Below are 26,327 nucleotides of genomic sequence, written 5' to 3' on the forward strand. Positions count from 1 at the left end.
GTGTTACGTATAAAACAGATTATTACTACTGTGGTCGCCCACAGGTGTTCCAAATGTGTTTCTGAAACCTGGGCACATTATTTTTACGCTGAATTTTCGAGAATATACGGACAAACTTTCTCAACACCCCTCTACCCAGGATTCTGAATGGACCGCCCGACTTGGACATGAATCAGCCAGTTGTAGTTCAATACCAGACAGTCAGAGCTTGTTCCGCTTCCCTGGATTCATCCTGGTAGGTACAAGATTCTATCGTGGTCTCACAGCTGGTAATCTCACCCTCTACCTGGGGTCTGTGGCACAGGGAACAAACCCGCATGGACGCTCTACCATTCAGACGCAGACACACATACAACATACGACCAGCTTGTATATTTTAAGGAATACTTTCTGTCCACAAGTGATTTGTTGACCAGAGAAACTTGGGAACGGCTTCAACATTACGCATGACGTCATGGACAGTGTGTATCTAGGTCTGGTTTTGGTTGCGATTCTCCTGCCCGTCGTTATCTCCAAACCCAAACAACCTCATATTGTTTTGATCGTCGCAGACGACCTAGGTAAGTTATTGCTGAGGACTGACTGACTGAGTTTAGTTTTACGCCGCTTTTAGCAATATTCCAGCAATATCACGGCGGGGGACACCAGAAATGGGCTTCACACATTGTGCCCATGTGGGGAATCGAACCCGGGTCTTCGGCATGACGAGCCAACGCTTTAACCACTAGGCTACCCCACCGCCCCTATTGCTGAGGAGGGATAACAATGTATGGATGACCAACATCTTCATTATAGCGAGAGCGACGTTTCGGTGCAGGTTCTTAACATTGTGATCATCGCTTGATAACGGTGCTTGAACCTACACCGGAGCGTCGCTCTCGCTAAAAAAGAAGTTGTTCATCGTATATTTGTTATCCTTCTTATACTACTTCTAAATGCCTCTAAAACAAGACAAGTCATTCTTGTTGAAAGTGTGCTTTCTCTCATGTACTCAGAATATTTTTACAATATTCGAAAAGGAACTTGAGCTTATTATCAATACCTACACTTATCAACTTCAATGGTAACCCTAATATTTGTGGTTGAATAGGCGTGCGATTTGGGGTTCCTCTGCATACAGACGGGTTTGATTTTTCGCATGGTGTTTTTTGATGTTTCTACTACTGTTATATGCGTGGCTTGTTTCGGTTCAACGTGAACCCAAACTTGGTATTCGACTGCTGCAAAATCAAAAGCCTAACTGCTTAATGCTTTGTGCCTTTAGGCTGGAACGACGTCGGTTACCACAACCCCGACATGCTGACTCCAAACATAGACAAGCTGGCTAGTGAGGGGGTGGTGATGGACAACGCCTACACACAGCCATTGTGCAGCCCGTGAGTTGGGGGTGGGGTGGGGGTGGGGGTAGGAGCTAGGGGCTAGTGAGGGGTGGCGATGGACGACGCTACACACACACAGCCATTGTGCAGCCCGTGAGTAGGGGCCAGTGAGGGGGGTGCGTTCAAGGAGGAGTGAGTCGGGGTGGTGATGGACAACGCCTACACTCCAGCCATTGTGCAGCCCGTGAGTCGGGATGAGGGGGGGGACAAGGAGCCATTGTGCAGTGAGGGGTGGTGATGGACAACGCCTGACACTGATAGCCATTGTGCAGCCCGTGAGTCGGGGGTGCGTTCAAGGAGGAGTGAGGGGTGGTGATGGACGACGCCTACACTCAGCCATTGTGCAGCCCGTGAGTCGGGATTGGGGGAGGGTTGGGGGGCTAGTGAGGGGTGGTGATGGACAACGCCTACACTCAGCCATTGTGCAGCCCGTGAGTCGGGGGTGCGTTCAAGGAGGAGTGAGGGGGTGGTGATGGACAACGCCTACACTCCGCCATTGTGCAGTCCGTGAGTCGGGGTGGGGATGCAGGCTAGAGGAGGGGTTGTAGTAGTGTTGGGAATTGGTTGAAATCTCACACTTGATAATTGGTTCATTACCAACGAGCAATCATCGAAAAACATTGGTTAGCATAATTTTTCAGATTTTACTATTCACTTTGTTATTACAGATAAGTATAACATGGTTCTCTGTTGTTGTGTTTTATATATCTATCTATTTATTTATTTGCAAATTTCACTTCAAATTTAAAATGATGCAACTTGCTACTTTAAAGTGATGACTAATATATCATGAACATTAACTTCCCAGAATCTTCAAGAAATATTCAGTCATGACTTTAAGTAAGTGAAGTTCCATTGTCATGTGTTTCAAACATTAAAATAGTAGTTCCAAAACTGTTTGTGTTCGATTATGAGAAAATGTGATCGATCGCTTTGTCGTTTGGTCTCTGCGAGGGGGATAATAAGCCACGCTGCATACAAGAACTCTACACGAAATACAGTGGGAAGGGAGTACGTGCATATGTGTGTATGTGTTTGTATGTACGTGTGTATGCGTGTGTGTGTGTGTGCGAGTGTGTAAAGAAACCATCAAGACATGTGTATACCTTTATATCGTTGATTTCAACTGTATATTGTCCGAGATGTTGATTTGAATGATGTACTGCACTAAACTCAGCTACCGAGCAAAAGAAAGTTGTCGCCGACTTCACCTGACCCAAAAATAGAATCAAGACTATGAGAGATTTAGGATAATAATTTTACAAACAGAAATCATATTCCCATAATTTGACTGCTAATTCATTGTAATGTTGGTCTTGCATTTGCCGCAATTCATTAAGAAAGAGGACATAATTAAAATTAAATTGAATTCATTCAAAAGTGCATAGAGTCACATAATGCGACAGGAGTCAGGGCACACGTCTCCTCATTAACGTCGTCAGTTGGCGGATGACGTCAGCACGAATCCTGTTCCACAAATCCAAGAGAGTCTGGTCAAGTTCCTGTCGGTTTAATAGAGGTGGTACACGCTGTCTCAGCTGGCGATCAAGATGATCCCATAAATGTTCATTGGGGTTCATGTCTGGAGCACGCACTGGTCAAAGCAAAACGTTAGCGTTACTGTTGTGCGGGTATATTCGAACAATTCTGGCGGTGTGAGGCCTTGCGTTGTCGTGTTTCAAAATGACTCCTCTTGGCTGTTATCGAATAAATTGCACCAGAAAAAGTCTCAACGCTTCATCCCTGTATCGCTTGGCATTTATATTTCCTCGAATGATAACCAGTCTTGTTCTGGGGCCACAAATTCCGGACGGCTCTTCCATCAAGCCAATGAATTTCTTGAACGCAATTTCGCGCCAGTCCCTCTCCCCTACGTCGAAAACCTCGAACACTGCCATCGTTTCTAAACAGACTGAACCAACGTTCATGTGTAAAGAGTACTCTTTCCCAATCACGTCGCTGCTACCCACGTACAGTTCGTGTCCATTGCAGTCTGCGTTGACGGTGTAGACGGGTCAAGGCCATTCCACGGAAGGTAGTCTAGGATACCAGTCATACGAACTAGGAGTGTTCGTCTGCTGGTGACATGTTCTACTGCTCTCGCCGTCACGAATCTGTTCCAGAGGTGGAACTGCCGTACGTAGACGTCTTCGGCCGACTCTTGATCTTCCCGATCTTGGGCGGTGTTGGGTCTGGCCTGTTTTCTGGTAGCAGTTTATTAATTTACTGATGGTGGCCTGACTGCAGTTGAAGGTTCTTGCCAGCTGACATTGTGAAGCCACCATATTAGTCATACCGATCGCCCTGTCTCGTTGCGTAAGTCTTGGCATGTTCGTGGTGGTTTCTGGTTACTGCATGCTTACTCTGTCCAACATCGGTATTTATGCCACAACCATCCACGTGCATTTGGACGAATGTCCCACAATTACGTTTTTCAATTTCGAAACAGCTGCGGTGTTGTCGAGACAATGTTGCGTTTTGGCGAATGTTTTCTGCTTGGGTTCAAACCTATACCAGCGATTTTGTTTTTTATACAATATCTTTAAAAGTGATAACTTTCTTTTTGCCCGGTAGTATATATTGGTGAGACTAAAATATATCTTTTTGATGAGTTACTGTAACGCCGCGGACAGCATATGGAGAAAGTCGGAAACCAAAAGTTATCAAGGAGAGGATTCATTTCTCTTCCTCTGATTGAGGCACCAATGGTCCAATCCTCTAAGGTCAACAAACCTACAGTATTGAGTTCGAATCTTGGTCTGCCCGGTTGTCTTGAAATGTGTGTCAGCACCATATATTCGTTGGTTTCACCAGAATGGTAAACAGATAAATTCAACACCGGATTTTATCCGGCATCCGCTGTGATACTATACTGTCAAATTCTCGTCTAAGCGTACTTAAAAAGTCCACTCTTCTATTCTATATTTGCACTAACTGGGAGACCTATTTCAGATACACTTAGGGATGAGGGAGTTGTATGACGCTTTTTAAAATATTCCAGCAATATCACGCCGGGCGATACCAGCAATGGGCTTCACACATCGTACCCATGTAGAGAATCAAACCCGGGTCTTCGGCGTGACGAGCGATCGTTTTAACCACTAGGCTCCCCCACCGCCCCTATCACAGGATGAAGATGTCTGTCTGATTTATTGCTTGTTAACGTGAGCGCAGATGAGTCTTTAAATGTGATCTGAACCATAACACAAATACACTTGCAGCACCAGGGCTGCGCTGATGACAGGAGTCTTCCCATACAAGGTCGGACTTCAGGTACTACTTTATTGTTTTCCCACCGCATGACGTGTAGTGTGAGTGAATGTTGTCTTAAGCCGCGGTCGATAATCCTCGGATTAGTCGAACGTTCCACAGCCGGCAGGGTACAAGTGGAACAATCTGCACCCCGTCCCCCATTACCAAAGTCTCAAATTTGTATGTGGTCAGGAGCAAGCGTTAATTTAAATTATGCTTATGCAATTTGCTCTGTACGTAAATGTTGTATACTTTGTAATGTAAACGCACAGCAAAACATGCAAACGTGTGTGAACAGACTGAGGAATTTTCAAGGTCTGTGTCTGGGCTCGATATACCTGATACCTTAATTACACACCCAACTTGATTTCATGTGAACACGTCGTAACATTTACATGTTGGTTGGTTGGTTGTTGTTTAACGACACACTCAGCAATATTCCAGCTATATGGCGGCGGTCTGTAAATAATCGAGTCTGGACCAGACAATCCAGTGATCAACATCACGAGCATCGATCTACGCAAATGGGATACGATGACATGTCAACCAAGTCAGCGAGCCTGACCACCCAATCCCGTTAGTCACCACTTACTACAAGCATGGGTCACTGAAGATCAATTCTAACCCGGATCTTCACGGGTACATTTGTAAATGCACTCGCGTCCTCGACCACAGGCTTGGTTTGAATCATCTGACAGTGCTGGATTAGGGCCGGGGAATTTGTCCCGGTATGGGGACGTCTGCATTGGCGGCGAGTTCTACTTCAGAGATGCTTCTCTAACGTCGAGATGGAATTCGATGTGTTTTCTAAGATGAACCGTGTGTTTCTTATTTGAAGAATGTATTGTAACAAGGTAGGTAATAATATCGTGGTACGAGAGCCTTTGTAAAGAGGGTAGCTGCAGGAAGGTAGCCTGCGTTCACATGCGGAAAACATAATGGTTCCAAACTTGTATCTGTCTTTTTAGCATCTGGTGATTATGAACCGTGCTGCCGTCTGCGCTCCACATACTTATAGCCTGCTGCCCGAGGAACTGAAGAAGCTGGGCTATGCTACACACATGGTGGGCAAGTAAGTCGACGGATTAAAAGGGGGTTCCAATCGCTGTCTGGATAATGATTTTTAAAAGTAAAAATCTAGACTTTATTTAATGTAACATTTTATGAAATGAGCGTAGCGGTAGAATTTTGTAATATCTTTATTTCTTCACCGATTTCGTTCAAATTTGAAATATATGTTAATCATAACATAAAAACAACATGTCATTGCAAAGTCTAGATTTTTATTTAGAAAAAATATAGAACCAACAGTTATTCGAACGCTTGAGGACTGATCGACTGATCGCGGTGGGCAGGTTAGTAATGTCTGATTTGTTTTCGGATTATGAAAATCAAGAGACAAAAATAATGCGCCAATACAATTAAAGGTCAAAGCGAAATGTTTTGGTTTGTTCAAATGTGAAAGCCTTTGTAAGAATGTCAAAGATATTGGTAATAAATTCTTCATTTTTTCTTTCTTAAGATGGCACCTCGGGTTCTGTAACTGGAATTGCACGCCGACATATCGAGGGTTCGACTCCTTCTTTGGGTATTTTGGCTCGGATGAGGATCATTTTGCACACACCAACGGTAGATTGAACTCTGCCTTTTGTTGAAACCGAGTGAATCATTTTTTTTGAGTGGCATTTTAGAAGTTGGGACGTATGGTATTGAACAAATTGTTTTGATAACACCTTCTCTTATTTCGTGAGTGCAACGTTTGATACAGATTCTTGCACCATTGTCAAGCAGGACAAGAGTTTGTACCGAAACGTCGCTCTCACGGAATATAACAAGTTGTTATGCATGAAGTTTATTCAATATTGAATGAATCATGAATGTGGCAATATCTGAACAATCTTAGTTAACAACGGACGGCTCCGTCAAACTGGGCAGGGTGGGTGTTATATTCCCACAGTATTTATATTGGTATTAGATATGTCAAATCACTATCCATGAAAGAGAAGATACTTTCTTGTAATGCACCCACATTGTTAGGGAGGCATCGGCTCGGCCTTTCCTTCCACGTAAATCAAACACTCCCTCCACGTGTCGTGTCCCAATGCCAGTCATCAATATGATCACCCGATGCCGTCTGTTACGACTAACACGGGTTGCTGAAAGCCAGTTCTAACCCGGATCTTCACGGGTTAATGTTCTATCAGAAAACAAGAGATCGCACATATTCTGGCACTGACTACCACTGACGTAGACGTCACCAATTCTTGTAAAGGAGCCATTAGTAACTAAAACAGTAGTTGTACAGTTAATGTACACAGATACTGAGCCAGTCAATCTGGCCCTATCTAGAAAATTAAAATATATGGTACTTAAACACAGTGTTCTCAGTAAGAAAAGCAATACCATATGCTATATGGTTCCAGGTTAAACATCCAAATTTCCAGTGGACAAAGCCAAAGTTATTAGTGTGTGAGTGAGTGAGCTTAGTTTTACGCCTCTTTTAGCAATATTCCATCAATATCACGGCGGGGGGGACTCCAGAAATGGGCTTCACGCGTGACGAGGGTATGCATTAACCACTAGGCTACCCCACCGCCCCTCCAAACGTTTAACATATCAAGTTAATAGTCCTGCAATATTCCAACAGATAAAGTTGGCGGAATTCACTTTGGCTGTGAGGTTAGGATCAGCCATGCGCCTGTTTCATGTTGTTTGTGATCCCGATGGATTTTGATGTGGGAATTTTGATATAGGGCTTTGGAAGCCACACGTCCTCAACTGTAGGAATATCCATCGATACAACCCGGAAACTATCTCTTCCATATTTCTCTATTCAGCGGACCGCTTTCAACCGACGGCTCAGTCTATTTGTTTCACCCCATGCCGTTGGAATCAGAAGTTAAGGGGAATTTAAGGCGCTAACCAACTCGCTCACGTTTTTTCAATTACAGAGGTTCATTTCATTTCGCAAATCTATGACGAACTCTATATATGCTGAGAGTTAACCCATGGTTTGAGTGCAAAGCTCTGAACAGGTACAACAACCTTGTGCATGCTCCAAATGCATAAACCTTTGTTTTGGGCAGATGTTGTTTCACTTTCGATTGCCACCAAATTAGACAAACGCGTCTTCGATAAATCTAATTATGCATTCCATCGTTGTTGTTTTTTTGTTTAGAGGGTTACCTTGACTACCGTGAAAACACAGACCCGGCGACGGAGTACGAAGACGTCTACTCCGCGGTAAGTGAAAGATAAATGGGGAAACAGTGACGTCATCAAACCAAAACCGAAGGTAAATATGTCTTCTAACTCCACACAGTGTTACTGTTGATGACAACACCAATACAGTCAATCTTAGCGGTTCCTGGTTCTTTTATAACTGATGTTGATAGGAATAATGGCAATATTGACATTAATGTTGATGATGATGTTCTTATTGGAGAGTATGGTGATGTAAATGTTGATGCTTAAGAACACCTAATATTCCTACAGCAAATCTATCATGATATAGTCATTCAAAGATGGCCACAACTGGGCTAGAATTAACCCTACGGTCGGGTGCTGTCGTGGCATCGTTCCGTCACCTCCTAATATAAACAGCATCCTGCTGTAACGTTAAGTTACGTTTACACATTGCTCTTAACCTTCCAGACCGCCTCCGTGGTGTAGTGGTTAGAGTGTCCGCCCGGAGAGCGGAAGGTCGCGGGTTCGATCCCCGACCGCGTCATACCAAAAGACGTTCAAATATGGTACTTGTTGGTCCCTGCCTGGCGCTCGGCATTAATGGGTACAACAAGGACTGGTTGGCTCGGAGTCAGTATAATGTGTCTGAGTGGGGTATTCATGCTTCACTGCGGCATGGTATCTCAGTGGGCTAGCACTATAAAACCAGCTTCAGTGTGGGCTAGTACAAGCAGCCGCACTTACACATACACACGCATATGAGCGAAATATTCTCAAGCACGACGTTAAACCCAATTTCACCTCACCACCTCTTAACCTTCCCATATTAGTGCATAGATGGACCCCTGATAATCCGGGTAATTGGTCCTCAGCAACTCTTGCTTGCCCTAAGAGGCGACTAAAGGGATCGGTTGAGCAGACACCCTGACTTGGTTGAACGTTACCGTATACCAGTTACGTAGATTGATGCTCATGATATTGATCACTGGATTGACTGGTCCAGCCTCGATTATTTGCATATTCCATATAGCTAGAATATTGCCATGTGAGGTGTTAGACAACAAACAAAACATGATTATCCTGACAAAACTCCACCGAACCTTGCATATCAAGTTTCTGAATATCATGTGATTTTACGGCGCCTCTAACACGATTCCAACAATAGGCGGTTGGGGAGACCCGGAATTGGTTTCACATATTTTACCCATAAGTGATGGGCGAAGTCGATCAATTGGCGACACGCATCACTTACACTTGGATTGACTGTGTTTTTGATTGTTCCACTTTAGTACACATTTGTGGACAAAGCCACGGAGGTTATCCATACACATGATGTCAACCAGCCTCTGTTCCTCTATGTCGCCATGCAAAACGTGCACGAACCTCTGCAGGTAACACCGACCTTCACCTTGCTCTGGGTCACCTCCCTGACACATACTACGTCAACGCTAGGGAGTAATCACTCTCGAGTATCTGCCGAGACAGGCTTTGAGCGTAAACGGCATAACAGTTGAAAACATATGTATTGTTCATTGAAGGGAATTCATTGATGACACTAGGTATGTGTTAGACCCTTGAAGATCAGGTTAGAATTGATCTTCAGTAACCCATGCTTGTCGAAGGAGGAGACAAACGGGATCGGGTGGTCAGGGGTCTGACTTGGTCGACTCATGTCATCGTATCCCAAAGGCGTAGATCGATGCTCATGATGCTGATCACTGGATTGTCTGACTCGATTATTTGCACCGTGAGGCAGCAATAATACTTGCATACCCGTGAAGATCCGGGCTAGAATTGGTCTTTAGTAACTGAAGCTTGTCGTAAAAAGGCGAATAACGGGATTGGGTGGTCAGGTTCGCTGACTTGGCTGATGCGTCATCGTATCCCAATTGCGTAGGTCAATCACTAGATTGTCTGGTCCAGACTCGATTATTCACAGTCCGCCGCCGTATAGCTGGAATATTGCTGGGTGCGGCGTTAAACAACAGACCAACAAAACGTTTTTGTTGAAAGGGTAATTCTCATTTCTACCTGACGGGCATCGCGTGGAGGAATGGATGGATCACGTGCCATCCATTTCAAACTGCAGTTGTATTGTGAGATGGTCCTGTGTCAAAATGCGCAATTTTTAGTTTTTTTAAAAACTTTTTTAGTTTTTAATTTTTAGTATTATACAGTATATTTTTATGTATTTAAAAAAGAGATAAACTTTGCACTACAATTGCAGTATTGTTTGTCGCTCTGATTATGACTGTCAATGACATTAAGTGCTAGTGGGTTTCAACAATGAGGACACCCTAATACATAACGCTATATCCCTCTGTAACTAAGGTGAAAGTCTCACCCTTCCGCTGCAGGCTCCATCCAAGTATTACGACATGTATCCCCATGTGAAGAACGAAGGGCGGCGTTTCCTCTCAGGTACTTCTCCAATTTATTACTCAACCATTGAAGATACCACTGTTTAATATGTTTACAATGTTATTACACATTGTATAATAACATCGCGTGATGCCGTACGTATGACGTCAAAGTGGTTTACAGTTATGACGTCACAGTGCTAATACCTATGTCACAATGGTATTAGACCTTGCTTGACTCGCAGAACGTTCAGAGTCATCACACTCGTTGAAAGAAGTACTTTGCTCGATATTATTTTGCTAATGTTGGGTGAGTAATAAATGAAATACTAAACAATGTCCCGTGTAATTCCGTATGTATGAAACTCGTGAATGGTATTGGTATCTAACTCGCTTTCGCTCGTTAGATACCAAACCATTCACTCGTTTCATAAATACGATATTACACGGAACATCGTTTAGTATTCTCTATTTCGACTTCACAGAAGGTCCTCGGTTAGAGTTGGTTTTGCAGCAACCCATTCTTGTCGTAACGGGAGTAGTAGTTGTGGTGGTAGTATTAGAGGCAGTAGCACCTAACTGTAGCTGTAGTAGGAGGAGTAGGAGTGGTAGTAACAGCGGCAGTAACAGTCGCAGTAGTAGTAGTAGTAGTAGCAACAGCAGCAGCAGTAGTAGTTGTAGCAACAGCAGCAGCAGCAGTAGTAGTAGTAGTAGCAACAGCAGCAACAGTAGTAGTAGTAGTAGCAACAGCAGCAACAGTAGTAGTAGTAGTAGCAACAGCAGCAGCAGTAGTAGTAGTAGCAACAGCAGTAGTAGTAGTAGTAGTAGTAGCAACAGCAGCAGCAGCAGCAACAGTAGTAGTAGTAGTAGTAGTAGTTGTAGTAGCAGTAAATTCTTTTTTCCTCCCGTAGCTATGGCGTCAGCTCTGGACGACGCCGTTGGAAATGTAACCAAGGCACTCAAAGACAAAGGCATATTTGAAGATACTCTTATTCTGTTTCTGTCAGACGTAAGTACATGTCAATTGTACGTATATATGGATGGAAAATTATTGATACCATCAGATGTTGTCTCGATGAAGTTCGTTCCATCGTTGCATTAAAGAAAATACTTTTGAACTTTTCAGAATGGCGGCGATCTTGAAAACTACGGAAATAACTATCCGCTGAGAGGTGGGAAGTACACCATATGGGAGGGTGGGACGAGGACCATCTGTTTCATGAATGGGGCGGGGCTGAAGAGGAGGGGACACACCTTCAGTGGGTAGGTAACATGTTGTCTTTACACACCAAGAGAGGGGAGACGCCTCCGGTTGTCCGGTAGCATCTTTACACATAAAGAAGGACACACCTTCAGTGGTCAGGTAGCATCATTACACAGGGGATACATGATGTGTACTAGGGATCTATTGGAATTGTGCTATGGAATTGACTATTTACCTTAATTTATCAGCACACCCGTGGGTTTCACAAAAGAGATCAAAGTTTAAAACAGTCATCACTTTAAGACATTTTGGGAATTGAGATACCTCCCACAGCGGCGTTAGTTAATCACACGAACCAACTCAAATGGTGATGCCTGTGCAACCAAGTATACGGCATTTTAACAGCAGCATTTTATTCTGACAGGCTCATCCATGCTGTTGACTGGAAGGCGACGCTGATTAGCGCTGCTGGAGGGATATTAGGTCAGTGTACTCACTATAAACCATGTTACAACACTGTAGTCCACTATATGCCATGTTGCAACACTGTAGTTCACTGTATACCATGATACAACACTGTAGTTCACTGTATACCATGTTACAACACTGTAGTTCACTGTATACCATGTTACAACACTGTAGTTCACTATACACCATGTTACAACACTGTAGTTCACTGTATACCATGTTACAACACTGTAGTTCACTGTATACCATGTTACAACACTGTAGTTCACTGTATACCATGTTACAACACTGTAGTCCACTATATGCCATGTTACAACACTGTAGTTCACTGTATACCATGTTACAACACTGTAATCCACTATATACCATGTTACAACATGTTATACCATGTTACAACACTGTATAAACAACCATCCACTATATACCATGTTACAACACTGTAGTTCACTATATACCATGTTACAACACTGTAGTCCACTATATGCCATGTTACAACACTGTAGTTCACTGTATACCATGTTACAACACTGTAGTTCACTATATACCATGTTACAACACTGTAGTCCACTATATGCCATGTTACAACACTGTAGTTCACTATATACCATGTTACAACACTGTAGTTCACTATATACCATGTTACAACACTGTAGTTCACTGTATACCATGTTACAACACTGTACACTGTAGTTCACTATACACCATGTTACAACACTGTAGTTCACTATATACCATGTAGTTGTATACCATGTTACAACACTGTAGTTCACTGTATACCATGTTACAACACTGTAGTTCACTATATACCATGTTACAACACCATGTTACAACACATGTGTTACAACACTGTAGTTCACTATATACCATGTTACAACACTGTAGTTCACTATATACCATATACCATGTTACAACACTGTAGTTCACTATATACCATGTTACAACAACACTGTATACCAGTTCACTGTATACCATGTTACAACACTGTAGTTCACTATATACCATGTTACAACACTGTAGTTCACTATATACCATGTTACAACACTGTAGTTCACTGTATACCATGTTACAACACTGTAGTTCACTATATACCATGTTACAACACTGTAGTTCACTGTATACCATGTTACAACACTGTAGTTCACTATATACCATGTTACAACACTGTAGTTCACTATACACCATGTTACAACACTGTAGTTCACTGTATACCATGTTACAACACTGTAGTTCACTATATACCATGTTACAACACTGTAGTTCACTATATACCATGTTACAACACTGTAGTTCACTATATACCATGTTACAACTATACACCATGTAGTTCACTATATACCATGTTACAACACTGTAGTTCACTATATGTTACAACACTGTACCATGTTACAACACTGTAGTTCACTATATACCATGCATGTTACAACACTGTAGTTCACTATATACCATGTTACAACACTGTAGTTCACTGTACACCATGTTACAACACTGTAGTTCACTGTATACCATGTTACAACACTGTAGTCCACTATATACCATGTTACAACACTGAAGTCCACTATACACCATGTTACAACACTGTAGTCCACTATATACCATGTTACAACACTGTAGTCCACTATATACCATGTTACAACACTGTAGTTCACTATATACCATGTTACAACACTGTAGTTCACTATATACCATGTTACAACACTGTAGTTCACTATATACCATGTTACAACATGTTACAACACTGTAGTTCACTATATACCATGTTACAACACTGTAGTCCACTATATACCATGTTACAACACTGTAGTCCACTATATACCATGTTACAACACTGTAGTTCACTATATACCATGTTACAACACTGTAGTTCACTATATACCATGTTACAACACTGTAGTTCACTATATACCATGTTACAACACTGTAGTCCACTATACACCATGTTACAACACTGTAGTTCACTGTACCATGTTACAACACCATATACCGTAATTACCAGCGTTGTAGTTCACTACATGCCATGTTACAACGCGTAATCCGCATATGCCATGTTACAACGTTAGCAGTTCACTATATACCATGTTACAACACTGTAGTCCGCTATATGCCATGTTACAACGCAGTTCACTGTATGCCATGTTACAATAATGTAGTCCACTATGGCCATGTTACAACTGCTGTAGTTCACTATATGCCGTAATTTGCAAGCATAGCAGTTCACTATATGCCATGTTACAACAATGTAGTTCACTTTCATATGCCCATGTTACAACACTGTAGTTCACTATATACAATGTTTGCAACGCTGTAGTTCACTGTATGCCATGTTACAACACTGTAGTCTGCCACCATGCCATGTCACAACATGGCAGTTCACTTTTAATTGTAATACCATGTTACAACGCAGTTCACTGTATACCGTATTTACAACACTGTAGTTCACTGTATGCCATGTTCACAACGCTGTAGTTCACTTAATATGCCATGTTGCAACGCTGTAGTTCACTTATTATGCCATGTTGCAACTTGCTGCCAGTTCACTGTATGCCATGTTACAGCACTTTCCAGCAGTTCACTGTATGCCATGTTACAACACTGTAGTTCACTATGCACCATGTTACAACGCAGCAGTTCACTATATACCGCGTTACAACGCAGCAGTTCACCATACCATGTTACAACACTGTAGTCACTACTTGCCAATGTTACAGCACCGTGATCCACTATATCATGTTACATCAATGTGATTCACTGTACCGTATTTACAACACTGTAGTTCACTGCTTGTACCGTATTTACAACGCATGAAGTCTACTATATGCCATGTTACAACACTGTAGTTCACTGTATACCATGTTACAACACTGTAGTTCACTGTATGCCGTAATTTACGAAACGCGCTTAGTTCACTGTATGCCATGTTACAATACTGTAGTTCACTGTATGCCATGTTACTGTGGCACTGTAGTTCACTGTATGCCATGTTACAACGCTGTAGTTCACTGTATACCATGTTACAACACTGTAGTCCACTATGCACCATGTTACAACACCGTAGTCCTATATATCGTATTTACAACACTGTAGTTCACTATACCATGTTACAACACTGTAGTCCACTATATGCCATGTTGTTGCAACGCTGTAGTTCACTTTATATACCATGTTACATCAATGTAGTTCACTATATACCGACTGGGCGCTGTGCATCTGCGGCGGAGATTTATTCGACTGCAACATGCGCTGATCCACGTATCTTGCTGCTGCCCGCAACGCCAGCTCTCTTGGAGAAAATGCTTACCGTGTTCCCTCAACGAATGCACCGAAGCAGCAACTACCGGAGGTTTTACGATATACATGTGATCTAGTATATATATCCTGCACCTTAAATACAGTACACACAAGTAACTAAAGTAATATACTAAACAAGTATATTTTAGAATGCATCCATCATCATAGGAACCCACAATAAGTGTACTGCATGCGTGTATATACAATATTATAACACAACTTGTCTGTTTTACTACAACATAACACAGCATACCGACTGCGCGTATGACACCTTACAATATATTATCATCAGCCCACAGCAATATACATCATCGTATGACTGCACATACAGCGGCTTACATTGAGTATTATAACGGCATATTACAGCAATATACATCATCGTATGACTGCACATACAGCACATCAGCCCACAGCAATATACATCATCGTATGACTGCATACAGCAGCTTACATTGAGTATTATAACGCTCTTCAGCCCACAGCAATATACATCATCGTATATGACTCATGCTTATATTAGTATTATAACGGCTCTTCAGCCCACAGCAATATACATCATCGTATGACTGCACATACAGCAGGCAGCTTATATTAGTATTATAACGGCTCTTCAGCCCACAGCAATATACATCATCGTATGACTGCATACAGCAGCTTATATTAGTATTATAACGGCTCTTCAGCCCACAGCAATATACATCATCGTATGACTGCACATACAGCAGCTTACATTAGTATTATAACGGCTCTTCAGCCCACAGCAATATACATCATCGTATGACTGCACATACAGCAGCTTACATTAGTATTATAACGGCTCTTCAGCCCACAGCAATATACATCATCGTATGACTGCACATACAGCAGCTTATATTAGTATTATAACGGCTCTTCAGCCCACAGCAATATACATCATCGTATGACTGCACATACAGCAGTTTACATTAGTATTATAACGGCTCTTCAGCCCACAGCAATATACATCATCGTATGACTGCACATACAGCAGTTTACATTAGTATTATAACGGCTCTTCAGCCCACAGCAATATACATCATCGTATGACTGCACATTAGTATATAACATCATGCCCACGCAATATACATCATCGTATGACTGCACATACAGCAGTTTATATTATTAGTATCGCACACTGGCTATGAAACTAGCAACAGCAACACACCTGGATTACAACAGATCTTAGTCCCACTGCCAGCAAAACCTGAAACATACAACACAAATACTGAACACAAATATGTTTTTGCATATAAGGTATGACGTAATGGCCGTGCTTGCACTAGAGCGAGAATGAACAATTCAAATCTTAATACCCTTAAATACCCTGTTTAGCGCCACCTACTGGCCCAGACTACTCTACTTACATCAAAGCTCCACACCACTAGGAGAAAGTAATTTCCTTCTTATTCATCCTTCAACCGAAAGAAATGACATTTCTCCTATACCAACCGTTACGCAACATAACAACACATTTGACAATGGGACACGCTGTGCGCTGCACGGCCGAGAGCTACAAAGAAAGTCAAAGTCCAAGAGAAAGAGAAACTTTCATTCTGTTATCAATACTATCTTTAATGTAACCATCCTTAGCATTCTCACTTTTCCATCTTCCATGTCTCTTAAACATGCGGTCTGGTATGCCGTTGTTTGCTGCAGCTGTAGCACCACCACTACGTAGGCTGTGCTGACCATAACTGTTAATATTAGTAACAAATGGAGACAATGCATCCAAGAACAGTTCCCTTAATCTTGTGTAAGACAGAGGATTGTTGCCTTTTCTTAACACATAACCAGATGCACATTTGCTGAGACTTCTGAAAACAAACTGATCAGAATCTGCTGGAATACATGCAAGTTTTAGGTATCTCTCCAAACAATCAACCGGACACAGTTTCGATTGTGTTCTGCTTATAATAAGCCAAGCTCCGTCTCGATACACATCTCTTTTAGACTTTTCAATAAAAACAGACATATGAGTTTTATGAAAGATTAAATCAGAACGAGAAATGTTAATCAGCTCAGAAGACCTTAAAAATCCAGCATAAGCCAACAAACACATAGCTAGTATTCTCAAATCAGACAAGGACGCATTTACAATCCTTGAATCATACAACGTTTCAAGAATAGCAACAGTAACTGGCTCCTTCTTAACCACGGACTTTGCTAGTTTCCGTTTAGCTGCTTCCAACACATTTTTTACAAGACTATTTCCAGTCGGACTCTCAACCCCTACACTGCAATGTGCATGCCTTATGCTATAGAAGGCTGAAATGACAGGTGACACTGTATCGCTCTGTTGGACAACAGATAAAAGATAAATGGCACAATGCAGGGGCGAAATTGGTAACACATCAGGCATATTGTTCATTTTTGCCCACCTTTGCCATGCAGCAAAACCGTACGCATACTTCCTTACAGTGGACTCGGCTCTCGATTCCGACAATAAATCTGGCAGACTGCTAGCCAACTGGCGTACAGGAACAGGAAGTTGATCAAGTTCATTCTTATATGTACACAGGAACACATCTGTAACAATGAAAACCTCAATCAGCGGAAATCAACAAGAAGAGCAAGCATGTTAAAGTGCAGATCAGTTTCTCCAAACATTCCTCCTGGAATCCTACTCGCTGTATAAGACTCTCTGGAAGTAGGCAAATATATACAACCTTTAACTTGTGGAATAAACATTGAATTTGAACTTAATAAAGGCCAGAAGCAAGCAGAATGCCACTCGGGGACGACAAGCGTTCCCATCGCACCACACTGTGCCAAATGCTTGATCGTCTGGGGAATCAGACATATAGGGGGCACAATCCAGTTCATTATTCCCTTCCAGTTCACAGTGAAGCAGTCAACAGCAGCACAACCGGGGCTGCTATAACGAGAATTAAATACCTCTAGTTTGGTATTGTAATAGGTTGCAAACCTATCAACTTCATAAGGGCCCCATTTGGCGTTTACATTATCAAATATGTTTTTGGCAATGCCCCAGTCGTCATAGTCGACCATCCGACTTAGGTAATCTGCTTTTTGGTTCTCATAACGTGGAATCCACTGTAATTGTAAGTTAATCCCATTCTTCACACACAAGTCAAATATTTCCAGAGCTAGAGACTGTAAGTGAACCTTCATGCTACCTTTCTCAATAATTGTAGCTACATTTTTGTTGTCTGTAAACCACTTGACACTTTGGTGTGATAAACTAGTCACAAAACTCTGCAAAACCATAAGCACTGCTTTCAGCTCCCGCCACGTCGAGCTACGCAATGCCTCATCCCTTGACCACAGCCCATGAGAAGGGACATTATCTACTTCCACACAGTAACCACCGAATCCAGTATCACTGGCATCTGAATATACAAGTCTCTTCGATACTGTTGTCTGAACTAAATATCTGGAACAATACTTGTTTATGCAATCTGACCAAAACTTCAACTGTTTGATACTCGAATATGACAACTCAATAAAGCTCTGCCATGACGGAGCTGCAACCACGTCAATACTCAAAGATCTTGTCATCAGCTGTGAAATTGGACCCATTACAATTTTCATAGATATTATCTGACCAACAACAGAAGCTATGTATTTAACTGGAAAACGCCTGTGCTTAGACTGCAATAACGCAGTAATGTCCTTCAATACCTTATTCCTTTTCCTGTCTGGAACGCTCATGGTCATAGATATTGTGTCAATCCTGAAACCTAACCACTCTATTGACTGCGACGGCAACCAAAGAGACTTTTCAACCTTGGGAACGAAACCTGACCTAAGTAAGTCCTGTTTAACAGCTGCACCTGACATGTGAGCTTCGTCCTGGGTAGAACCTGAGAGAATACCATCATCTAAAAAAGATACTACTCTGTATCCCTCATACCTCCATGTCTTAACCAACTGTCTTGTGACTATGAACACATATGGAGCCGATGTTAACCCAAACGGGAGTACAAGGATTTTATAGTAGTGAACGACTCCTGTTTGATCAAACCATGCGAATCCGAGATAATCTGTATGAGGGTGGAAAATATCGATGTGTTGATAAGCGGAATGGATATCAAATTTTATGAGCCAGTCATTATTTCTGATGTAATTCAAAGCTGTATGCCAATCATCATATTTTACACTCTGTTTGTACACATAGCTGTTAATTCTATGAAGATCAAGGATCAATCTCTTCTTCCCAGAAGACTGGACTGAAACAGACAGTGGACTGACGACAGTGGGAGGAATATCGCACTCGCATATAAGGCTTTTCTTTTTTAGCTCATCAATGGCTTGTGTCACAAAATCTCTGTGTTTGAAAGCTGATTGATTGTTTTTTATAAACATTGGAGGTGGCTGAAAGCAAAATGGGATTTTATAACCTTTAGCAATCAAATCTACAACAAACTGTGAAGAACCAATGTTTATCCAAAATTGCAAACTGTTTTTGAGACGCCCTTTAACCTTAATTTCAGATTTACCCTGTTCATACTCATAATAATCATCTGTTAGAGTCTTGGAAAAACACAAATCATCGACAACATCATGTCTATACTCAACTGACAAGCCTTGTGAACTATTGATTCCCTTGTGCTGATTCTCCAGCTGTGAACGTCGACAATCTCTGGGTTGACATGTTTTGGGGACAGTCTCTCCTGAAGCGACTGAAGTCGCCGCATGTGAAGCATGCTCCTGTCTTTTGACGTTTGACTCGAAAAAGCTGATTGTTGATTGGTTGAATATGTTGAACAGAAGAAGCAGGCAAAAAAGCAGTTTGCACGGGACGAGTATAGGTTGCCGATCGCCTAGTTGGCCTACTTCCATAGGGCGTTTGGCGTGCAGGTTTCTGGCGTAATTTACGCACAGCCTTGTTGTCGGCCCTCGCAATTTTCCGATCGTCGTCGGAATCATCCGCCAGCTCGTTAGAAACATAGTTCCGAACAGTCTCCCAACCGCCCTCAGACGAATCTGCTAATTTTATCAGTTTATTGCGTTTTTGAAGCCTTGTGATTTCTGACGTGATCAACGTTTCACAGTCCTCGATACGTTGATTTTGAATAGCGGCCAGAATTTGATTTAGTGAATCTATAGTCTCTTCATTGAAATTATGTTGAATTTTGTTACCCTCCCGACTCCAAGCATAGTCTTTTTCAGCACGCAGTTTCTTGACCTCTTTGGTAGTCTGCTGAAATTCTTCTCTCAATGCTCCGATGCAGTCATTGAGCAAGAGTTCAAATTGAGCTTTGTTAGACTCTAATTGCTGAAGTATTGCATCCAGTTTGGCGTCCGTGTCCATATTAAATATGACGTTATGGCCGTGCTTGTACTAGAGCGAGAATGAACAATTCAAATCTTAATACCCTTAAATACCCCTGTTTAGCGCCACCTACTGGCTCAGACTACTCTACTTACATCAAAGCTCCACACCACTAGGAGAAAGTAATTTCCTTCTTATTCATCCTTCAACCGAAAGAAATGACATGATTCATTAACCTGTGCTGTGCCGTCTCCATCTTTTCTCGCACACCTGGCTGTCCCTTTCTCTGCACTCCTCCCTCGTGCAAAATAGTGAACTGTGAACCATGTTACAACACTGTAATGACTATATAGCATGTCTCTGCTATACAACATGTTACAACACTGTAATGACTATATAGCATGTCTCTGCTATACAACATGTTACAACACTGTAATGACTATATAGCATGTCTCTGCTATACAACATGTTGCAACACTGTAATGACTATATAGCATGTCTCTGCTATACAACATGTTACAACACTGTAATGACTATATAGCATGTCTCTGCTATACAACATACAACTATATGTTCTCTGCTATACACTGTAATGACTATATAGCATGTCTCTGCTATACAACATGTTACAACACTGTAATGACTATATAGCATGTCTCTGCTATACAACATGTTACAACACTGTAATGACTATATAGCATGTCTCTGCTATACAACATGTTACAACACTGTAATGACTATATAGCATGTCTCTGCTATACAACATGTTACAACACTGTAATGACTATATAGCATGTCTCTGCTATACAACATGTTACAACACTGTAATGACTATATAGCATGTCTCTGCTATACAACATGTTACAACACTGTAATGACTATATAGCATGTCTCTGCTATACAACATGTTACAACACTGTAATGACTATATGACTATATAGCATGTCTCTGCTATACAACATGTTACAACACTGTAATGACTATATAGCATGTCTCTGCTATATGTTACAACACTGTAATGACTATATAGCTATACAACATACAACATGTTACAACACTGTAATGACTATATAGCATGTCTCTGCTATACAACATGTTACAACACTGTAATGACTATATAGCATGTCTCTGCTATACATGTTACAACATGTTGACATACATGTCTCTGTAATGACATGTTACATATAGCTGTAATGTCTCTGCTATACAACATGTTACAACACTGTAATGACTATATAGCATGTCTCTGCTATACAACATGTTGCAACACTGTAATGACTATATAGCATGTCTCTGCTATACAACATGTTACAACACTGTAATGACTATATAGCATGTCTCTGCTATACAACATGTTACAACACTGTAATGACTATATAGCACTGTAATGACTATATAGCATGTCTGCTATACAACATATACTGTAATGACTATATAGCATGTCTCTGCAACACTGTAATACTATAACATGTCTCTGCTATACAACATGTTGCAACACTGTAATGACTATATAGCATGTCTCTGCTATACAACATGTTACAACACTGTAATGACTATATAGCATGTCTCTGCTATACAACATGTTACAACACTGTAATGACTATATAGCATGTCTCTGCTATACAACATGTCTCTGCTATACAACATGTTACAACACTGTAATGACTATATAGCATGTCTCTGCTATACAACATGTTACAACACTGTAATGACTATATAGCATGTCTCTGCTATACAACATGTTGCAGGACCATAGTCCCCCAGATAACATCTTATGAGAATTTGTAAGCTACACCTGCGTATGCAAATGAACAACGCAAATATATACTTGCTCTGTACGCTACAATTAAGACATAAAAATGTAATCCTGTTTTGCTCCACATGTACCTCAGAATACCTAAAAAGGATTTGAGTGTTCAGTATTTTTGTTGATTGTATATATCACCTCTCGATAGCTCTCTTGTAACAATGAATCATAATTCAAGATGGTCATATTTTGGAATTAACTAGCGACTGATGAATTGTCGAGGAACATTACTGAGGATCATGGTCACGTGATTATTGTCATTTTAATATTCGAGTGTTGTGTTGATTCACCGTTACAATCCTGTTTAAATGAATGTATGTCTGGTTTTGAATAATGTTGAACAGAGGACGCCAGTGACAGCATAGATCATTGGGAGGATATAGTGAACAATGCTGACACAAGGAGGACCGAGTTCATCTACAACTTGGACGATGTAAAGGCAGGCGTGGACGACGGGCACGCCGCTATCAGGTTGGTGGTGCTGCTATTAGCTTGTTTGTTGATATTGCAGTCGGACGTGGCAAGTCGTCGAAAAAATGATATTTGATCACGAGCAAGGTTACACACTTACAGTCGTGCAAGACACTAACAGTTATGGGTTCGAATCCTGGTCTCATCAGGCTGACAAGTTGTGAAACCCCAGACAATGTAAAGGTTTGTTGGTTGATTAACTCCGCACTCAGCAATATTTTAGCTATATGGCGACATCAGTCTACGCAATTGGAATACGATGACATGTGTCAGTGAACCTGATCACCCAATCCCGTTTGTGATCTCTTACGACAAGCATGGGCTGCTGAAGACCAATTCTAACCCGGATCTTCCGGGTCCCACGTACTGTACAGGGGAGCCACAGGGGGATCACATTAACGTTAAAACAGTCTGTTGTTTCTGTTCAGATACGGGGACTACAAGCTGATCCATGGCCCCCCGGGTCGATACGACGGCTGGTACACCCCAGACAACTCTACCAACAGAACACAGCTGAACTACTCTCAACCGTTAGATCTTGAAACACCATCTAACTCATACTGGCTGTTTAACCTAAAAGGTAAGTGAGTGAGTGAGTGAGTGAGTGAGTGAGTGAGTGAGTGAGTGAGTGAGTGAGTGAGTGAGTGAGTGAGTGAGTGAGTGAGTGAGTGAGTGAGTGAGTGAGTGAGTGAGTGAGTGAGTTAAGATTTAAAGTCACAATGGCACTATTTCAGCCATATCGTGACTAAAACTAGTTCTAATTCATAATGCATACATATAATATATAAAACCCTGTCAACGAAGGACAGTTAAAGTACTAGATTATCACAACATGATTTAAAAATAGCTAGCAAATATCTTTAAAAGTGGAAACTATTTTTGGAAAATACAATGTAAAAATGGGCTATTTATCGCCAACAACTGAAGGTAGATCATCATACTAGGGTCCCTAAAAGGTAAGTATCCTCTAAGGGGAGGGTGGAGTGGCCGTATGGTTAAATCGTTCACTGAGTATTGCTCCATGGCGGAATATATTGGTTCCGTCCCTGTCGCCATCATACCGATTAACGTTACACCATTGTACTTCTTCTTACCCGCCCAGCTCTCGGCATCCAGGGAATTAAACAAGGACAGGTGTACTCAGAGTTAGTATAATATCACGGCATGGTTTATTGACGTTCAAATCGGCTATTGAATCGGCATCCGCACAACAAGAAAACTGTGTACAACAACACTCACGTCATATTTCAAAGCGTCACATAGAGTGTGTAGAGAATGTGTAGTTTTGAAATGTGAATGCATTATTTTTGGTATATAAATTCATACACTTCGGATATGATAATACATACTTCTGTTCAATGTTTCTGAAACATTTGAGCCGCAAAGAGGGCACGGGTGATCATGTTTGAGTGAGTGAGGGAGTAAGTATTGTTTTAGCAATATTCCAGCAATATTATGGCGGGGGACACCAGAAATGGGCTTCACACATTGTACCCATGTGGTGACTCGAACCCGGGTCTACGGCGTGAGGAGTGAACGGTTTATCCACTAGGCTACCCCACCGCCCCTGATCATGTTTGAAGCACCGAAATCCGCTGACAGAGCTAAGTCCCTCAGGTTGACAGGAGCATATTCCACACTCTCGCCTTCCTGTCACAACAGACTATTGCTACAAGAGTTTACAATTACTGCATTGTTGCAGATGATCCCTATGAGAGGAAGAACCTGATCTGTCTTCAGGGAGTAAAACCGTACTCACTCACTCAATAAAATGTTTCTACTTGTGCAGATGATCCCTATGAGAGGAAGAACCTGATCTGTCTTCAGGGAGTAAAACCGTACTCACTCACTCACTCACTCAATAAAATGTTTCTACTGGTGCAGATGATCCCTATGAGAGGAAGAACCTGATCTGTCTTCAGGGAGTAAAACCGTACTCACTCACTCACTCACTCAATTAAATGTTTCTACTGGTGCAGATGATCCCTATGAGGGGAAGAACCTGATCTGTCTTCAGGGAGTAAAACCGTACTCACTCACTCACTCACTCAATTAAATATTTCTACTGGTGCAGATGATCCCTATGAGAGGAAGAACCTGATCTGTCTTCAGGGAGTAAAACCGTACTCACTCACTCACTCACTCAATAAAATATTTCTACTGGTGCAGATGATCCCTATGAGAGGAAGAACCTGATCTGTCTTCAGGGAGTAAAACCGTACTCACTCACTCACTCACTCAATAAAATATTTCTACTGGTACAGATGATCCCTATGAGAGGAAGAACCTGATCTGTCTTCAGGGAGTAAAACCGTACTCACTCACTCAATAAAATATTTGTACTGGTGCAGATGATCCCTATGAGGGGAAGAACCTGATCTGTCTTCAGGGAGTAAAACCGTACTCACTCACTCACTCACTCAATAAAATGTTTCTACTGGTGCAGATGATCCCTATGAAAGGAAGAACCTTATCAACAGGCGACATGGCATCGAGGAGAAGCTGAAGAAGAAGCTGGAGGAGTACCACAAGGACATGGTCCCAGCAAACTTTCCGGACGATTCCGATGAAGCTGACCCGGAGCTGTTTGATGGCGTCTGGTCTCCTGGGTGGTGTTAGCTACCCGGCATATCTGACTGAATTACGGGTGGCTAAAGCTCTCGCTCGTTCCGACGAAGGCTTTGTTTCGACTTCCACATAGCCACAATGTGTATAGCCAACTCCTGAAACAAAATGTTAACTTTGTAACTTCAAACCTGTATTGGTATACAAGTGGTTGAGGCGTTTGCTCGTTACCATGAAGGGCCGTTTTCGATACCCCACATAAGAAAGATTTGTAATTTTAAGCTCATTTCTGATATCCACGTTGATAAAAGGACTGAAAGAATTCTGAAAACGACTTCAAACAATAGCGACTGAAGGTGAAATTTGTTTTAATGTCGTGCTTGAGAATATTACGCTCATATGACGACGTGCAATTCATGTGTATGTGTATGTGCGGCTGCTTGTACTAGCCCAGAATTTAGCTGGTTTTATAGTGCTAGCCAACTGAGATACCATGCCGCAGTGAAGCATGAATACCCCTCTCAGACACATTATACTGACTCCGAGCCAACCAGTCCTTGTTGTACCCATTAATGCCGAGCACCAGGCAGGGACCAACAAACGTCTTTTGGTATGACGCGGTCGGGGATCGAACCGGCGACCTTCCGCTCTTCGGGCGGACGCTCTAACCACAACACCACGGAGGCGGTCGGGAAGGTTAAGTGAACAAGAGATAAGGTTCAATGTAACATGGTGATATTTTCAAAGAATATTATTATATATGCCATTTTGTTCATTTGGAATATGAAGCATCGAAATATGCTTTTATATTTAAAATAGGGAGATGGGGACTGCTACACGTCAGTCTACGAGGGTGGGGTGATAAAATCAGCTTCCTGCAAAAAAAATATTTTGGGGGGAGAGGTAAAACGTACCAATCGGGGCCCCTAGCTGCTTTATGACAAATTGTTACATGGCCCTGACACGTGATTAGTGAGTAATATTTCCTCCGGTGATTTGGGGATTTGCGGGGTGATACACCTACACCGCGCAAAGAAGGACTTACGTTTTATCCGAAAATAAATCCATGTTAAACGACCATACTTGCGTGTAGTAA

General features: G+C 41.8%; 1 protein-coding gene across 2 annotated transcripts; it reads left to right on the forward strand.

Moving 5' to 3' along the window:
• Positions 1 to 25,512, forward strand: LOC124291481 (arylsulfatase B-like). Of its 2 annotated transcripts, none has more exons than XM_046728465.1 (14): positions 1 to 560; positions 1,265 to 1,376; positions 4,601 to 4,652; positions 5,600 to 5,703; positions 6,154 to 6,260; positions 7,810 to 7,874; positions 9,107 to 9,208; positions 10,175 to 10,238; positions 11,089 to 11,186; positions 11,304 to 11,440; positions 11,806 to 11,864; positions 22,540 to 22,666; positions 23,095 to 23,246; positions 24,369 to 24,645. In XM_046728465.1, exons 1-14 carry the CDS (start codon positions 455 to 457, stop codon positions 24,434 to 24,436), a joined length of 1,353 nt encoding a protein of 450 aa, XP_046584421.1. In that variant the 5' UTR covers positions 1 to 454; the 3' UTR covers positions 24,437 to 24,645. The 2 variants fall into 2 exon arrangements, with proteins under 2 accessions (XP_046584421.1, XP_046584420.1); XM_046728464.1 differs by lacking the exon at positions 24,369 to 24,645 and adding an exon at positions 25,113 to 25,512 and having other exon boundaries at positions 4 to 560.
• The last annotated feature ends 815 nt before the right edge of the window (positions 25,513 to 26,327 follow it).

Source organism: Haliotis rubra, unplaced genomic scaffold (assembly GCF_003918875.1).
Source record: "Haliotis rubra isolate DU_JTF1 unplaced genomic scaffold, ASM391887v1 Scf492, whole genome shotgun sequence".
NCBI lineage: Eukaryota > Metazoa > Mollusca > Gastropoda > Lepetellida > Haliotidae > Haliotis > Haliotis rubra.

Coding starts and splice junctions, on each gene's coding strand:
- LOC124291481 (XM_046728464.1), top strand. CDS start 455: ATGGACAGTGTGTATCTAGGTCTGGTTTTGGTTGCGATTCTCCTGCCC. Junction 9,209..10,174: donor ACGTGCACGAACCTCTGCAG/GTAACACCGACC, acceptor CTTCCGCTGCAG/GCTCCATCCAAGTATTACGA. Junction 23,247..25,112: donor CTGGCTGTTTAACCTAAAAG/GTAAGTGAGTGA, acceptor CTACTGGTGCAG/ATGATCCCTATGAAAGGAAG.